Genomic DNA, 17,934 nt, shown 5'->3' with positions numbered 1-17,934 from the left:
GGCAGACGGTGAAAGGGCAGGAGAGGCACTAGGTCGTTCCCGACAGCCCTCTTATAAGGTGGCTAGTACCATTCATGAGGGCTCTACCCTTATGACTTACTCACCTTTAAAGGCTCCACCTCTTAATACTGTTGCATTGGGGATTAAGTTTCAACATGACATTTGGAGGGAACAGAAACATTCAAACCATAGCAATCCTTGAGGGTTTATACTTTTCATTTGTTTGTTTCTTTCTTTACTGTCATCTTTTGGGTGGGATTTTCAAGAGGAAACAGATAAAAATACATGTTCAGTATACCACATTTAACTAAAAGTCCAATAATCCCTTTTGTTCTTGATATATTTCATTAATATTGATAGCATCTAGAAATAGAAGAGTTTAATTTTTCTGTTGATACTAATTTTTGAATGTTTTATTTCTTAGGATGCCTCATTGATGGACATGAACTCCTTCAGCCCTATGATGCCAACATCCCCTTTATCAATGATAAACCAAATCAAGTTTGAGGATGAATCAGATTTAAAGGATCTCTTCATCACAGTTGATGAACCTGAAAGTCATGTTACTACAATAGAAACTTTCATTACGTATAGGATTATTACTAAGGTAAACATTGGATGAATATTTTCTTGAATATAGCTGCTTTTTTTGAAGCTTTGGAAGTAAGTACCTCTTGTTCATTATAATTCTCAACATTCCAGGATCTTAGCTGAATTGACTTTTACTTTTTCAAACCTTTTGGCTAACACGTTGCTTCTTCTCTGCCCTTCACTTGTTCTGTATTAAGTCAGTGAAATTCAACTTGACTTGAGAAATAGTCACTCATTTTATAGCAGCTATACTTCCTAGAATAATAATATCTAGTTTTTTAGTTTAAAAAAGTATTAAGAAATACCTTTGGAAAAGATGGGCCTCAAGTTGTTAATAAAAAAAGAAAATGCTTAAACAGTTCGCAATATTACGTATTCAGATTTCTTTGGAAGATTATAAAATATGGTACCATTTGTTTTTCAAAGTGGGGCGGGTGGCCACTTTGTCTCATGTATGAGATACTGTTATGTGTGCAATAATTCAAGAGCAAAGTAGATCTAGAACACAGATCTCTTTAATCGTAGGGCAAAGTGCTACAAAGACAGTTTACCTCAGACACAATTAAGCAACCACCTAGTATAATCTGTATTTTAAGTCCTTTATTTAATAGCATTTTAAAGTAATTCTCTTTATAATATTTTGTTTATGAAGCGTCACCCTAGACTTTTATATTTCATAAATGTAAAAAGTACATCTCTTTTTTTAGCTGAAAAAGTTCTGAACTATGTTCCTATAATCACTTCTTCCAATGAAACTGCCACACTGCTATTAGTTATGTTTCCTGAAGATATATATATCTTATTCCTTCACTTGAATTCTTAAAATCCTTTCTTGGCCCCTTATTTCAGGCAGAGCAAAGTGCAGACTTTCTTGTATGACATATAAAGAGGCTTCTCAGTCTGGTGCCCACTTACCATATAAGACTTATTTGTTACACCTCACATTCAGTACCTTGCTCTCTACTCATGTAGAGCTGCTTCTGTTTTCTGAATATTTAGGGGATCTCTTGCTCTCAAAACTGCATATAGTTTTCCTTCTGTTTGCTGTGTCCATCCCCTTCTTAGACAGAAGAAGTCATGCTTAGTTTTCAATATACAACTCAAGATGTTAGATGCCTGTGAAGGCTTCTCTAGTTGTTACTGTCCCCTGGCTGAAATAGTTATTCTTCCTCTGTTTTCTCATACTGTTCTATTGAACCCTTAAGGAATGTAAAACATAAGAGTCAATATAGCAAAATATCAAAAGCATATATTTAATCCAACTAAGCTGTTTTTTTAAATCGATGAAACTAAGATAATATAACTCACTTCTGTAGGGTTGCAGTAGAATAAGTAATCAATGCACACCCCACTTAGTAAAGTGCCTAACACACAATAAGTGTTCAGTAATTGCCATCTACCTGTATGTGAATAGATGTTTATTTGTATTTATTCTCAGTGAGTTTGTGAGTTTCTCAAGGAAGGTAACTATATTTTAAGTTATCCATAATTCCAAACACAAATCTTAGGACATAATAAGTAAACTATTTATTTTGTTGATGAATGAGTGAAGGAATTATCTTAGCTATATCAAGATGTGGTACAGCAAGACAACATGGAGTTGAATCTTGATTTCTCTCCTTCCTTGCTATGTGACTTGGACAATTTAATTAACCTCTCTATGTTAGTTTTCTTGTTTGTAAATAGGATAACAGTACTAACCTCATAAGGTCTTTATGAAGATTGAATATGTTAATACAGGCATACTGCTAGAGTAGAGCCAAATTTCTTCTATTACTACTGTTAAAATTATCTATTGTCATTATCCATTCTAGCAAATAATTTGTGAAACTGAATTATTTTTCCATCATTTGCGTCTCTCAGAAAGACACTCTTTCTGAAGCCATCTTGTGAGTTTCATTCTGATCATAGACATACTGTTCTTCTGAGTTTTCCTATTTACACATACTTTAAATGGACTGGTCTTATAGAAGTAGTAATAGTAGTAGTAATAATAATATGAAAGTGTATAAACTAGCAAACATTTACTGTGTGACTGCTTTGTGCCAGATAATATTCTAACCAGTTTCTACATGTTAACTCATTGAGGCTCACAGTAATCCTCAAACATAGATATTATGATTTACCCCCATTTCATGCACGAGGACACTGAAACTTAGTAGCTTGTTAAAGGTTACACAACATTGTAATTAGCTGAGCTGAGATTTAAATCCAAACAGTTTACTTTCATAGTATACATTTTTTCTATTATATTTTTGTGCATTTAGGTATGGATGTGGTAAACTTTCAGTTTAACTATTATAAATGACTTCCATTGTTCTACTTCTAATTACTTTTACTATTTCATAGTATATAGACTATATATATACAGAAATATATATTACAGATACAAATATATAAATAGTACAGGTAGATCATGTTATCAAATAGTCTTTTCTTATCATTTACTTACTTATTCCACAAGCTTTTATTGAGTACCCCGTTTGTCCCAAGTATTGTGCTTATATATTAAGAATATATCAGTGATCAGGATAGGTCTGACAAAAGGAACTTTCTGCTTTCCTGGTGTTTTCACTCTGAAGAAGGGGTGTTTGCATATGATGATATTAAATAATTAATTTTATACTGTGTTAGTTTGTTCTCATGTTGGTAATAAAGACATACCCAGTACTGGGTAATTTATAAAGGAGGGACATTTAATTGACTCACAGTTCCACATGGCTGGAGTAGGGGGCTCACAATCATGGCGGAAAGCAAGGGGGAAGCAAGACACATCTTACATGGAAGCAGGCAAGAGAGAGCTTGTGCAGGGGAACCCCCATTTATAAAACCATCAGATATCATGAGCCTTATTCACTACCATGAAAACAGTATGGGGGAACTGCCCCTATGATTCAATTATCTTCACCTGGCCCCGCCCTTGACACATGGGGATTATTACAATTCAAGATGAGATTTGGATGGGGACACAGCCAAACCATATCATATACTAAGTTATTTCTTTATAGTTATAAATATTTTGAAGGAAAAATATTGGATATTATGAGCATGGGATACGCCATCTAATTTGGAGGTTGAAAGATGGCTTTCCTGGGAAAATCTTAGTTTTGTAAATATTTATATTCATGGGTACTAAGGATTGTAAGGGTAAATGAATATACACATACGTACATGGACAATTACCTATTTAGGAATACTTAAGAATGATCCAACTGTAAATGATTGTATCGGGAAGACCACATTTGTGGCATCTGTTCTTTTTATGGGAAATTACCCTTTGTTGTCTGGGTTAGCATATTTTAAGTGACTGTTATAGAGAAGTATTTTCTCTTTTGGAGATCTAAAGATGTGTGTTCTCTTAGTACATATAAGAGTAAGAATGAAGAGATTTAACAAGGTGCTTTCCTTCCACTTCCTCTTTGTGAAAACAAACCTATAAATGCCTGTCATTGTATAGTTAGGAGTTAAGCTATATTCTTGATTGGCTGAACTGACTATTAGGTTTCATTTTCCCTCAAAAAAAGTTTTCTAAATAATGAGTTTAGAATAACTGTTCACACTTGACTGAAGGTTGGTATTTTTGGAATAAATGCATTTGGGGGTAGAGATCACACGAGTTCATTAGTACTAAACTTCAAGTACCCAAGCTTTTATGGTCAAACATGAAAAATTGGCCAGCATTTTCAATGTTGCTTCCATAGAAAACTGTATTCTATGTTAGAAGCATTATTTGTACTCCAAAGGCACTTTATGAAATACATGATATTTCTAAGTTGGATATATGTTATCAAACCCAGTTATTTCTACAGTTTGGAAGCTTTTGTGCATCTTTTTTCTTTTTTTCTTTTTTCGAGACAGAGTCTCGCTCTGTCACCCAGGGTAGAGTACAGTGGCGTGATCTTACCTCACTGCAACCTCTGCCTCCTAGGTTCAAGCGATTCTCCTGCCTCAGCCTCCTGAGTAGCTGAGATTACAGGTGCGTGCCACTACGTCTGGCTAATTTTTGTATTTTTAGTAAAGACGGGGTTTCACCATGTTGGTCAGGCTTGTCTCGAACTCCTGACCTCGTGATCTGCCTGCCTCGTCTTCCCAAAATGCTGGGATTACAGGCGTGAGCCACTGCGACATCTTACAATGATCAAATTTGTCCACTTTAGAAGGGACAATGATTCTAATCCTTGCTGTAGGGAAATTAGTCTTGTTCCAAACCCTGCTGATAATGACTGTTTTCCTTATCATATTCCTACATATGTGTCTCTTACAACCCTTCAAGAGAAGAATGAAATCTTACAGTAGGAAGAAATAACATATTCTTCTCGTTGCTTGCACTTATCCTCTGTTCTCTTCTTCTGTTGCACTACATTAGAGAATTCTTTTGAGTCAGTGACAGAGTGATGAGGATAGACTGAACCAATTATTTGACTTGATTTTATATCTTCTTACTGGAATTTATACTAGATTGTTTTATGCTTACTTAAAATGTTGGATATTCTTAAGGACATATACAGCTCAATCTTATTTTAACTGCTGGTTTTTTTCTTTTGAGTGCTTCATTGTTCGTTATGGCAATTTATATTCTTAGAAATTGGTAGTGGACCTGTACGTATGTACCCGGTACAAGGAGATGCTCAGTAATATTTTTTAATGAGTTACTCTAAACCATGTTTTGGGTGCGTATGTATGTGTGCATGCATCTATTTGCATATGGACATACACCAACCAGTCTATATTATTAAACTGTGCTGGTACTTGATTTAGTTTTCCTGTTTTTACCATTTCCATATCATGTACCATGTTGCATAATAGTTAAGATTTTGTAGTGTTTTGTGAACATTTAGTTTCTTAGATTTCTGCATTTCATTCGCTCCCACTTTTTCCCATTATAAAGGGAATGTTGTACAAAGATACATTGTATGATATTCTGAACATTCATTTTAAGAGAATAAACTTTGGAAAGTATAGCTTTCATGGACCTTATTTTATGACAATGAAGATTGCATCTTATGACTTGGACTGTTTAATTTACAATTGTGTACATCTGTGTGGGTGATTGATATTTCTGGTGAGTGTGAAATATATATGCAATGTGTTATTCCATGTTTACTTCTGCAGGAAAATTTCAACCTAAATATTACTGCATGTAATTTTTAATATGCAAAAATTCAGTTAAATAAGGTATTGGTGTGAGTGACTGTTTTCCTATGAGAGGTGAGTGTACATTAGATAACTCACATTTTTATCTTTGGCTTGGGACTCAGGCAATAGAAATGAGGTTGATATTGTACCCATGTTCTTCTTGTCATATGTGTTGGCATGGATTTTTGGTTTGTTGAGAACAGATATTTTAATGTATTTGCTTAATTTTTAGGAGTTTAGGCATATAACCCAAAATAAAATTCTTTGAGAAATGACAGGAAGATTTTCTTTTCACATCAAATATCTATTAATTACTTCTTTTTAAACAGTGGTAAAATCACTCTAAAATGTTAGAATTTTCATATACTAAAAGCAAATCCTAGCACAGCAATTCATTTGAGCAAATTCCAAGAAAACATTTTTCTCAGTTACATTCAGGTTATTTTCCAAATTGCAAAAATAGGACTTTCCTCAAATTCTGAATTCTGATCATCTTGAGAAAAGAAATATATTTGAAACCTAAATTCAGAACACACTTGCTTGTTAGCAAGAAAGTCATGCCAAAGATAATAGTAGTTAAAATCTTGTGGAAGGCAGATGGTTGTTGTAAGACAGATTTTTCAGTTTGGATTTTAAATTTAAGTATGATATTTGCTTTCTTTCTGGAAATACCAGAAAGTTTGCTTTATTTCATCTGCTACATGAATAGATGACAAAAAAGAAAAAAATTACAGGCTGACAAACACTGAATAATTAGGATGTGTTAATTTTTCTTAGAGACCCATTTATTTCACAATGTCTAAAATAACATTAGGCAAATATCTTCTATCTTATATTGCATGTGCTGTTATTTTCTCTTACTTTCTTCAGACATCTCGTGGGGAATTTGACTCCAGTGAATTTGAAGTTAGGAGACGATATCAAGATTTCCTTTGGTTGAAGGGAAAACTAGAAGAAGCACACCCCACTCTGATTATTCCAGTAAGTTTGCGAAATTTTTTTTTTCATAGAATAGCTACGAGTTTTCTAGTGAGTCTTTTTGAATGCCTAAAACCTAATTTCAGACCTTAAGTTCACTGTAATTCATTTATCTTAGGAATAATATTTATTTCTAAATGTTTCAATCAATGTACATTTAAAAAAAAAAAACTCTTCATAATGTGTTATGATTTCTCATTTTTGGTTCTAACATTGTGAATTTTTAAAAATTATTTTTATAAGAAATGATCAGATGTTCAACTAGTCTTCCAAAAAGGGAAAGCGTAGAATTGCTTATAAACCTGTGGCTAATAATACTTGAATACCTTTTTAATTTTTTTTGCCTTAGCCATTGCCAGAAAAGTTTATAGTAAAAGGAATGGTGGAACGCTTTAACGATGACTTCATTGAGACACGCAGGAAGGCTTTACATAAATTTTTGAACCGAATTGCTGATCATCCAACTTTAACATTTAATGAAGACTTCAAAATTTTTCTCACTGCACAAGCTTGGGTAAATGATTTTTATTTATACTCATATAATCTTTGAGTGTCTGTATCTATAGTAGATTGTATTGTTCCTCTTGTTTACCGTTACAAATCACGCAGTGGTGTACTTGAATTGAGATGGAATTTTTCAGAAACACTGGAGAGTTATCCTTCAGATATAACCCTGTGTCAAATCTACATATAAATATTACAGAAATCTTGTATCTTCTCCATACACACACACACACACACACACTCTCTCTCTCTCTCTCTCTCTCTCTCTCTCTCTCTCTCTCTCTCTCTCTAATGTTTTTATGTCAGGTGCTTCTTGCATAAATAGCAAATACTGAACAGGTATAAATATATTTCTTTCATTGACACTGTAGTTGACCCTTGAACAACATGGCGGTTAGGGAAGCCAACCCCTTATGAAACTGAAAATCCTGTGTAACTTTTAATTTCTCAGAAACTTAACTACTAGTAGGCTCCTGTTGATTGGAAGCCTTAACTGTAACATAAACAGTTGGTTAACACATATGTATACCTTTTGTGTATTATATACTGTATTTTTTGCAATAAAGTAACCCAGAGAAAAGAAAATGTTATTTAAGAAAATCCTAAGGAAGACAAAATATACCAACAGTATTCTACTGTATTTATTGATACCAAGTTTATGTTGTCTGTTTACAAGATGAATTGTCCGTCTGAAATGGAGGGCAATGACAGTGGCAGACCTCAGTCTATGGTACTTAGCAAGCAATTCAACTTTTTTTGTAATGACATGACTTTTCTCTGCTTCTTGGGAACATTTCCAGCATCACTAGTGGCACTTCATATGGGTCCCATGGTATTATTTCAGGTTTATAGTATTGCACTAAACACGATAAAAAAAATACATGGGAACCACAAGAGATCACTTTTTACTGCTACACCCAATTTAATGGAGAGATGAACTACTCACATGGAGATGATCAGCGTCACATGGCGTTTTAAGCAGATATTCACAACACTTGAGCTCACCACAAATAGCAACAAGAGGGCTACAAAAATAGTACAATAGTACAGTGTGTAGTGTAGTTAATTTTAAGCAGTTTTGATTTAATACTGCATCTTTATGTTTGTTTACATTTCTCTCAACTGCATATGGTGGCATGTAAGTCAAAATATGTGCATACGTTTTGATAAATTTTAACTTTTTATAATAGATTTATACACATTTTAGGGTAGTAAATGATAGACTAGTATCCACATATATTTTGTGGATTCATGACATACCTTTCTCTTAGTTTTTTCTACATTTCTGGACTATGTGGTTTGTGAGTTTTTTTTAGTTGTCGCAAATCTCCAAAAAATTTTCCAGTATATTTATTGAAAAAAGTCCACATGTGTGGACCTGCTTAGCTCACACCTGTGTTGTTCAAGGGTCTACTTTATTTTGAGTAATAATGGATCAGGGCTTTTTAAGTTAGGATAAAAGTCCTTATTAAATGGGTAGATGGATGAATGGAGATGGATGGATGGATGGATGGACGGACAGACAGATAATATAATCTCCTTACTTTTCCTTTAATTTTCTAAGTGGGGGAGTGTCTAATTTCTAATACAGAAATCTTATCCATTCTACTTGTTTTTTCTTTTATTCTATAAAGCTATAACTCTGCAAGAAAGATACCAGACAGGACAAAGGGTCAATATTAAACAGTTACTGGCAAATGTTGAGTTTTATATCTCTCAGTTGTTGCCAGTGGTAGAAGCTAAAAAGTGGTTCATTTCAATCTTGACAGATAGTCTTCTATGGAAGCCCTTTGTGACTTATGTGAAATGAATATGTGGCCTGACTTCAGAACCATAGAAGCTGTTAGAAATATTTTCTACAGTCAACAGTTTCAGTAACAGCTTGCCAGTTGTGACGTGAGCTGTCTCTGATAATGTTTACTCTATCAAATGAGGCTGTAGCACTCTTGGATGGATGTGTTGCCTGGTCAAGGATGGCATCTGTTATTATTGGCACAAAAGAAATCACACAGAATTGGAAATAAGTTTACTTTGTATGTATTATTTTCTGCAAGATATTCAGGAATGAAAACCTGAAGGAAGATAGACAATGTGTTATTTAATATTTGGGTAAATAATATATAATATTTTTATCTGTAAATTAGGTAGTCAGCAGTATTTTATTTGATCATATATTTTATTCGATCCCAAGCTTGTGTTTCAACAAGGGCCACAATGATTATTAAAATCCCTTGTCCTTTTTTGTTTGTATTTGTTCTTTTAACTTATGCCATACTTCTCAAGGGATATGTTTCTGTGTAGTATATTCTTTTATAGGATGTTTTCTGTTTTGCAAATCTATAGTCGTCCCTCCTAGGTTAAGTATGAAATAACTAGTTTCGTATCTTATTACAAGTTTTCTCAGCTGGGCGCGGTGGCTCACGCCTGTAATCCCAGCACTTTGGGAAGCCGAGGCGGGCGGATCACAAGGTCAGGAGATCGAGACCATCTTGGCTAACATGGTGAAACCCCGTCTCTACTAAAAATACAAAAAATTAGCCGGGCGCGGTGGCGGGCGCCTGTAATCCCAGCTACTCAGGAGGCTGAGGCAGGATGAACCCGGGAGGCGGAGCTTGCAGTGAGCCAGGATTGTGCCACTGCAGTCCGGCCTGGGCGAAAGAGCGAGACTCCGTCTCAAAAAAAAAAAAAAAAAAAAAAAAAGTTTTCTCTGTAGACAGCCAGTTGGTGAAGGTGGTGTCACAGTTTACCCACTTCATTTGGTTGAAGTGCTATGTTCAGGTAGTATCTATTTACAAACCATCCTAATGACTTTAAGCGGGCAGAGCAAGTTGGTGCTTAATAGTGAAGCCTCTGGAATCAGACTTCCAGGATTCCAGTTCTTGCTCTACCACTTAATTGCTCTGGGATTTTTTTTTTTTTTTTTTTTTTGAGATGGAGTCTCGCTCTGTGGCTCAGGCTGGAGTGCAGTGGCATGATCTCGGCTCACTGCAACCTCTGCCTCCTGGGTTCACGCCATTCTCCTGCCTCAGCCTCCCAAGTAGCTGGGACTACAGGCACCTGCCACCACGCCAGGCTAATTTTTTTGTATTTTTAGTAGAGACGGAGTTTCACCGTGTTAGCCAGGGTAGTCTCGATCTCCTGACCTCATGTATGCCCTCCTCGGCCTCCCAAAGTACTGGGATTACGGACGTGAGCCACTGCACCCGGCCTGCTCTGGGATCTTGAGCAAGTTAGTTAACTTTCCTGTGCCTCTATTTTCTTCTGTAAAATGAGGAAAATAATAAAACCTACTTCATAGGTTTATGGTGAATTACGTGTATTAAAATGTCAGTATAGGGCCCAGAATGTATTAAGCTCTAAATAAATGTTAGCTACTATTACATCTAAAGAATTAATGAAGTTTTCCAATTTTCTTTTTTGGAGTATAACTTAGGCCCTGAGAAATCTTCTCTCAATCATTTTCCATTAAATTCCTGTTATAAAATATAGATGGTATGTCATATTATCCTTATCTCCTCTAGTATCTCATTGAGCACTATTCTGTCTGTTAAACCCTGTTCTTTTAAAGATTTACCGTCTGAGAAAAGACTATATACCTGTTTTACATGAGTACTGTGAAAGGGAATATTATTGAGGCTGCCACTTAGAGGAAACACTGTACCTTAATAAAGCTCATCTGCTTCAAGCTAACATTAAAAAAGATTGATGCCTATGAAACCATTTTATCTTAATTTTATTCTCCTAATTAGGTTTATTTTTGTATTGAGTCTCGGAATATGGAGACTTGTTTCACTAGAAATACTTGGTTTTTTGTTTCTAGGAACTCTCTTCTCACAAGAAGCAAGGTCCTGGCTTGCTAAGCAGGATGGGGCAAACTGTCAGAGCTGTTGCGTCCTCAATGAGAGGAGTTAAAAACCGCCCAGAGGAGTTCATGGAAATGAATAACTTTATTGAACTATTTAGCCAGAAAATAAATTTGATAGATAAAATATCTCAGAGAATTTATAAGGAAGAAAGGGGTAAGTAGAATTACTGAAATGTGATTTCAAAGTTGTTCAGTTTCTGATGAATCTTCACATTTGTTGGTGTAATATAGCAACATTCAGTTAGAATGTCAGCTTCAAAGTGTGGCTTATTCCTAGCCATCTTATGGACATTTCTGATTCCTAAATGATTTCGAAGGTAGTTATGGCCAGTCTCCATTTTCAGTTTTATCAATCACTAGCTGCTCTACTTCCCATTCATAGATAATAGTGGTAAAGTAAGCCCGAGTTAAAGATTGTGGATGTGGTTGTTTGTATTCAACATGAAACAGAGCTCAGAATCAAAGAAGTGATGTTTCAGGAAATAGGGTTTTCATATTTTCTGGTAATTATTTTTTTCTGGAGGGAACAGATACTCTGTATTAAACCTGTCGAAGTATGGCAGAGAGATTTACGTATTGGAAAATCTGCCTCTTTTCCTATTTTCTTTTTTTTTTTTAGTTTATAAATCAGAATTGTTGGTGAATTTTTTCTAATTCTAATCACGTGATGATTTTTTCCCCTAATTTTCTAATCGCATTTACTTACATTAAAAAATAGATAACTGAGTCAGCAAATAATTTCCTAATATAATTTGTTATTAGAGATGAGGAACTACATAAAGACAAACAAAAGTTCCTAAGTTGATGGCTTATTTGTTAATTGACCTCTTCTTAACTGTACTGCCGGTCAGGATAAGCTGGGAAATATTTTATTTCTAGTATCCGGGCAGTGTTTAAACATAATAAGTACTTAATTAAAATTTGTTCAGTGATTGAAAAAAAACCACGAATGAACATAAGATTTGGAATGGTGTAGGAAAAGGTGCTTTATTAAGAATTGATTGGTTTTAAAAAGAGATATAGAAAAAAATTATAACTGCATGTACTTTGCCCCATTTCTACCTTTTTTTCATGCATTGACCCCTGATGAGATTACTGTAGTGACTGAAAGTAGTATAATAATTTATTTTAAACCTCTTTGGTTTGCCCTTACATTTATTATTTGTCTTTTTTTTTAACCTGAATAAGTGAATTATTTTAACTAGGTTCTGTGATTCCAGTTCTATTAAGTAGATTCTGGATGCATAGTTAGGTGGTATGGCAATTCAAAGAGATGTCTGGAAACTATTGGTAGTTAAGAGCTTTATAAACTATCAATGAGTATCAAAGAGTAATTAAGATGGTACCTGTTAAGCTCACAGTCTAGTTGGGAAATATGTATAGTAACAGATAAATTACAGTGCAGCTAACTAAATGTTTGCATACAGATTGATTTGAGTGGTATGTAAACACAGTTTAGAATTTTAGGGCAGCTTTGCATATAAACAAATATTATTCAGGTTTAATGACTGACATTGACATATATTGAGAAAATGAGAAATTTGAGATTTCTCAATTGACTCAATTGAGAAACGAAAGTGGAAAATTTTCTTTTCTAGAAATTAGTTCAGTATGGTCATTATTTAACATAAAGACAGGCCTAGGATCAGGAAGGTGGAGTTTGGAAGGACTACAGAGGTGATTAAATGTTCATTACGTAACAACTAGTATCTCCATTGTTTTTAAATTTCATATTTTTAAACTTTTTATTTAATACAGACTTTTAAAGTTTTAGTAGTTTAGAGAAATATGACAGATATCAGCAAATCCTAATGAGTTGTAAGATGGTTAAATATAGATAATTTGATTGTATTTATATGGATAGTGAACAAAAAACGGTCACTGCTTATAAATTTTCCACCACAAAAAGCTATACATCATTGAAAATTAAGTGTGAAAGTAAGAATGTAAAATTGTAAAGACAGTCACATTTTAAAATGAAATCCAAAAATTTTTGAATACATAGCGTATCAAACACTGAATGGTCTTTGGTTACTCATGTATGCATTCTTTCATTGATATGAAAATATTTATTGAACTCATTACATATAAGGGTTTGAGATAGAAAAATAATAAGACTCAGTCCCTGTTTTAAGGAGTATGTGGCCAAGAGCATTTGAGTTATAAGACATCTATAATACAGTGGGATAATGCTTTAATAGAAGTATAAAATTATGATAAGCTCATTGAGGGCCAAAGCATCTATGAATCCTTTGGAACAGAATCAGAGGAGATTTATTTGAACTGGAATTTAAAGGATTAGAAGTAGTTTGTCAGGTGATAGAAATGGAGGACAAGGCAGAGGGACATGTGCAAATGTTTTTGTAAAGAGAAATCATGGGTTATTCATGAATGAACAAGCAATTTGGCTTGAGTTAAATTCTTTGGCAGAGAATTTCACATTGGACCTGGAGAAGCAGACGGTGAGGACTAATTTAACTAATTTAATTTAACTAATTCTAATTTAGCTACAAAGAGTCAATGTTTCTATACTCTGATAAAAATAGAGGGAGAATAGTTAGGAGACCCTTGAAGCAGTACAGATTAGAGATGCTGATGGTGGTGGAAGTGAAGATAAGTACATAGGTAGATGGATAGTTTAAGATCTCGAAGTTTTGGAATTGGTGATTTACTGGCTCTGTGTAAGTATGATTCTAGGATAACCTCCCAATTTTTTGCTTAGATTTATGGATAGTAATTACCACTAAGTAGAATATATAGTCAGAAGAAGGGGAGAAAGAAGATGCTAAGTTTTTTTCAGGGCATGTTGCCTGTGAGGCACTCAGATATAGTTGTGTGGTAGGCAGAAGTCTAAATAGATATGATGGTCATATAATTTATTTTTCAAGCCAAGACATTTTTGACACTGAAAAGGTATGTTATTATTGATTACACTTGGACAGTAGTCATTCAAAGACTGACCTGGGGCAAACTGTGATGGCTGGTTGATTTAATGAAGGATGATATCTGTTTTCTTATGTTCTTGTGTAAGAACATGTGCACTGTGAGAGAAATAAGGCCCTTTCTTACTCTCTAGGATACAGGTATTTTGAAAACTTTTGTTTATTGAAGAGCTTATTAAGTCTTTTATTTTTTTAGAATATTTTGATGAAATGAAAGAATATGGCCCAATTCATATTCTGTGGTCAGCGTCAGAAGAGGATCTGGTTGATACTCTAAAGGATGTTGCCAGCTGCATTGACAGATGCTGTAAGGCCACTGAAAAGCGGATGTCTGGACTCTCAGAGGCCCTGCTTCCTGTTGTACATGAGTATGTGCTTTATAGTGAAATGTTAATGGTAAGAACACCTAATTCTAATTTTACCTCAGTCCCTTACCTGATTATAAGCTCCATAAAGGCAACTGTATTTCTTTTCTTTAAAACCTCTATCTTTTTGTCCTCGCAGGTTGTTTTGCATGTAGATGTTCAATAAATATTTATTCACTGTGTGCCTAAATAGATGAAGGAAAGAATCCGTTGTTAAAAAGCAGGAATACTCAATAGCAACACCAACAATTTATCAGATTATACATAGACTTGAAGCATCCTCAATCAAAATTTACATAGGGAATATGATTAGTTTTTCCAAACCTTGTGAAATTTTACTTTAAAATTTTTTAGTGTTTTGGGGATTTTGAAAGAACTGCTCTCCTGCTTCTAGGTACATTTGATTTAGCAATATATTTAGTACCATTATGTAGAAAGTACTTGAGTTGGATCTTGATGTTCTGCCTTCTGGTTGCTTTTAAAAGAAATCTTTCAAGTTAAAATGTTTTTCTTTCACTACTTGAAAAGGCTTTTATTCCTCTTATATCAAAGTTTTGCATTTTACTTCCTCAGTTCAAGTTAAGGTTTCCAGATATTTGGAATTTAGCAATGCTATCTGCAAAGCTAATATTTTTCATCCAGTATTTTTCTGTGCCTACAATACTTTGCACAGGCAAATTGGCACCCTCAGTGTTTTAGGGTGGTGATGGGGACAGGAGTCAGCTTGCATTCAGATACAGCTCCTTTTTTCCATTCTTTATAATTGGAACCATGGTTTCTTTGGACATGTACCCTTGATTTCTAGGGATTTCTTTCAATTTTTTTCTTTTATAAAAACTTTTCCTTGTTTTGGTCTGAAAAGCTCACTTTGTGTTTCAGCATGAGATCTGCCTCTCTCTTGTTGATCATGTTTAGGTTTAGTTTGACAGAGTCATTAAATATTGCACAGACATTTCAGGCTTTGGCTATACTTAACTTTATTGGAGTCCTCCTGTAAACAAAGCTTCTTGCTTCCCAAAAGCCTTCAATGTTTCACTGTTGATGATTCTCTTTCCTCTCTCTATCCATTTCCTTGGCTACATCCTTTGGTTTCACTTCATTATTGGGGTCACCCCCTTGTGTCAATCTTCAAGAAGATCAGATTTGTATGTTCTGTTCCATTAATTAGTGTTTTCTCCTATATTATATCAAGATGGAAATTATGTAATTGAAGTATTACATTATTAAGGGTATGGAAAAATTAGAATTATTTTATAGGTCCTCGTTTGATTGAATTAATTTTTAGATGCCTAGGGTATAATAAGTAGTACTTATATTGCATTTCTTGTTCTGTTTGATATTGGAACATTCTCTTCAATTTCAGCTAAAGTAATGAAAAATAATCCTTCCATAAAAATGATTAATTTCATGTAATTTTCACCAGTTGTCCTCTGAAGCAACCTTTTACTTAAAATGTATTTGTGCATATGAAAACCAGTGCTTCATCTTTTTTGAAACAAACCTTAAATAAATAGGACTGAATTAGAGAGTGAGTCATTTTGGTCAAAGAAAGGAAGGGCTTTCTTGACATTAATGGTATTTAAACATTGAGATAAATATAAAGGAATTTGAGATATTAGTTGAATTTTCTATGGACTTCTTTGCAACTAGGAAAAATGTTAGCTTCCTTTGATTTTTTTTTTTTTTTTTTAAGAGACATGGTCTCACTCTGTTGCACAGGCTGGAGTGTAGAGGCATAATCATAGCTCACTACAGCCTCGAACTCCTGGGCTCAAGTGGTCCTCCCACCTCTTTCTTCCAAAGTGCTGAGAGGTGATATAGGTGTGAACTACTGTGCCTGGCCTGCTTTGAATGTCTTAAGAGTCATTCCACCAGGTGCAAAACTGTACTAAGTGATTCTCAATCCTTAATGCTTTTTGGTTATCATTTAAATAGTGTAGCGCCATCTAGTTTGACCTCCATGTAACTGATTTGTGTCTAGTTTCTTTCCTTCTTCTTTAAAACACCAGGAGGCCCTTCTCTTTTATACCCTGTACTTCTCTAGCTGGTTGAATTGTTTGCTTGTCCAAACTTAGTTTTATTTTTTCCTTAACCTGTTCAGGCCATTTGTGCTTCTTATTAGAATTTCATTATTTAATATTGTGAAAACCAGTAAAAGATGAGTACAAATAAAAAGAGTCCTTGTATCCATAAAGTCTAAGTTACATGTCTTGGAAGAAATGTGAATCACTTAAAGACATTGTAAAAGTTCGGCAAAAATGAAAGATGTAGTTGAATTCTGCACTCAAATTTCTTCACATGGGTGCTTTAAGTTTAAAAACTCTGAAACATGAAATCAAGAAAACAAGATGAAACTCCTATCAAAGAGGAGGCTATGATCTCTCATCCAAAGCTTGGCTAACTGATGAATATTTTATATTTTGAGCTAAAATAAAATGCTTAGGATATGAATGCATACTTCAATTTTCTGATTTCCTACCATAATTTCCTGTTTGATTATTTGATCCTTTGGAGTCAGGTAAGAAGGTTGCCACAGAGTGTAGATATGGTCCATGTGACATCCCACCCGTAACTAGTTTATGCCATAGTGTATTTCTCCAGTGCTTCTACTATTTTTTGTTTGTTTTGCTCTTTACTATTTTTGAAGAATTGTACATGCATATTCCACCAAATGTAGTACATATGTACAATGCTTAAATGGGTAAAATGTGCATTAGGAAAACTAATAAAACATTTATAGGAAAAAAACCCTCTTAAATACTTGCTTTCAATTTAGTTTTTAGAGAGTAACAACAAAAAAAAACACACAACTTTTTAAATGTATTATATCCCCAAATGACTGATGGCTTGGGGAAGAGATGCTATTTATATTCTGAAATATATATTTTTGCTATAGGAAAGATTATTAAAACTAAGTAAAGCCTATTTTATCTGTGTGTTTTAATGTAAAGGGTGTTATGAAAAGAAGAGACCAAATACAAGCAGAACTGGATTCCAAAGTTGAAGCTTTGACCTATAAAAAGGCAGATACTGATCTGGTAAGTTTTTAAGTTTCTTGATACAATCATATAGAATTCATTGTCTAAAATTTTTATTAGCAGTGTCCTTACATGATTGTCTTTACATGATTGTTTCTTATATGATTGTTTCTAAGCATTCAGCAAATTATAGTAAAATTTCTTCCTAAAATCTGTTATACATTGGATACCATGTGAGTCTACAAGCTTAACAATGATGGTTTTCTGCCTTTCTGACTTATGTCTCGTACTATTAAGAAAGTATAATTTTGTAAAAAGGAGATAATGTGTTGGAAGAAAGTATGAAAGGCAATGCTACCATTATTCCAGGCTAGTAAGTACTCAGTAAGTAAATCTACTTTTTTATAGTTTTTTGAGATATTTATATACATTAATGTTCCTGTATACTTTTTTTCTAAGTGTTGTTAAAATCTTTATGAAAGGTAATATCTTTGTGTTTGCAAGTTTAATCTTTACCTTAAGATATTTTATTATGGAAATTTTCAAACAAAATGAGATCTAATAATATAATGAGC

At 34.0% G+C, this 17,934-nt stretch overlaps 1 protein-coding gene across 2 annotated transcripts in view; it reads left to right on the top strand.

The window, feature by feature from the left end:
- The window catches only part of SNX7 (sorting nexin 7), a 102,594-nt gene that overhangs the window by 26,268 nt on the left and 58,392 nt on the right, over nt 1-17,934 (top strand). For both annotated transcript variants that reach the window (XM_008960545.4, XM_063599864.1), the window contains exons 2-7: nt 425-607; nt 6,598-6,708; nt 7,055-7,219; nt 11,030-11,228; nt 14,213-14,412; nt 17,333-17,419. In XM_008960545.4, coding sequence (XP_008958793.2) covers nt 425-607; nt 6,598-6,708; nt 7,055-7,219; nt 11,030-11,228; nt 14,213-14,412; nt 17,333-17,419 — 945 coding nt within the window. The remainder of the gene's footprint in view (nt 1-424; nt 608-6,597; nt 6,709-7,054; nt 7,220-11,029; nt 11,229-14,212; nt 14,413-17,332; nt 17,420-17,934) is intronic.

This window comes from Pan paniscus, chromosome 1, assembly GCF_029289425.2.
Source record: "Pan paniscus chromosome 1, NHGRI_mPanPan1-v2.0_pri, whole genome shotgun sequence".
Taxonomy (NCBI): Eukaryota; Metazoa; Chordata; class Mammalia; order Primates; family Hominidae; genus Pan; species Pan paniscus.
This window is presented reverse-complemented; position numbering and strand designations above follow the sequence as displayed.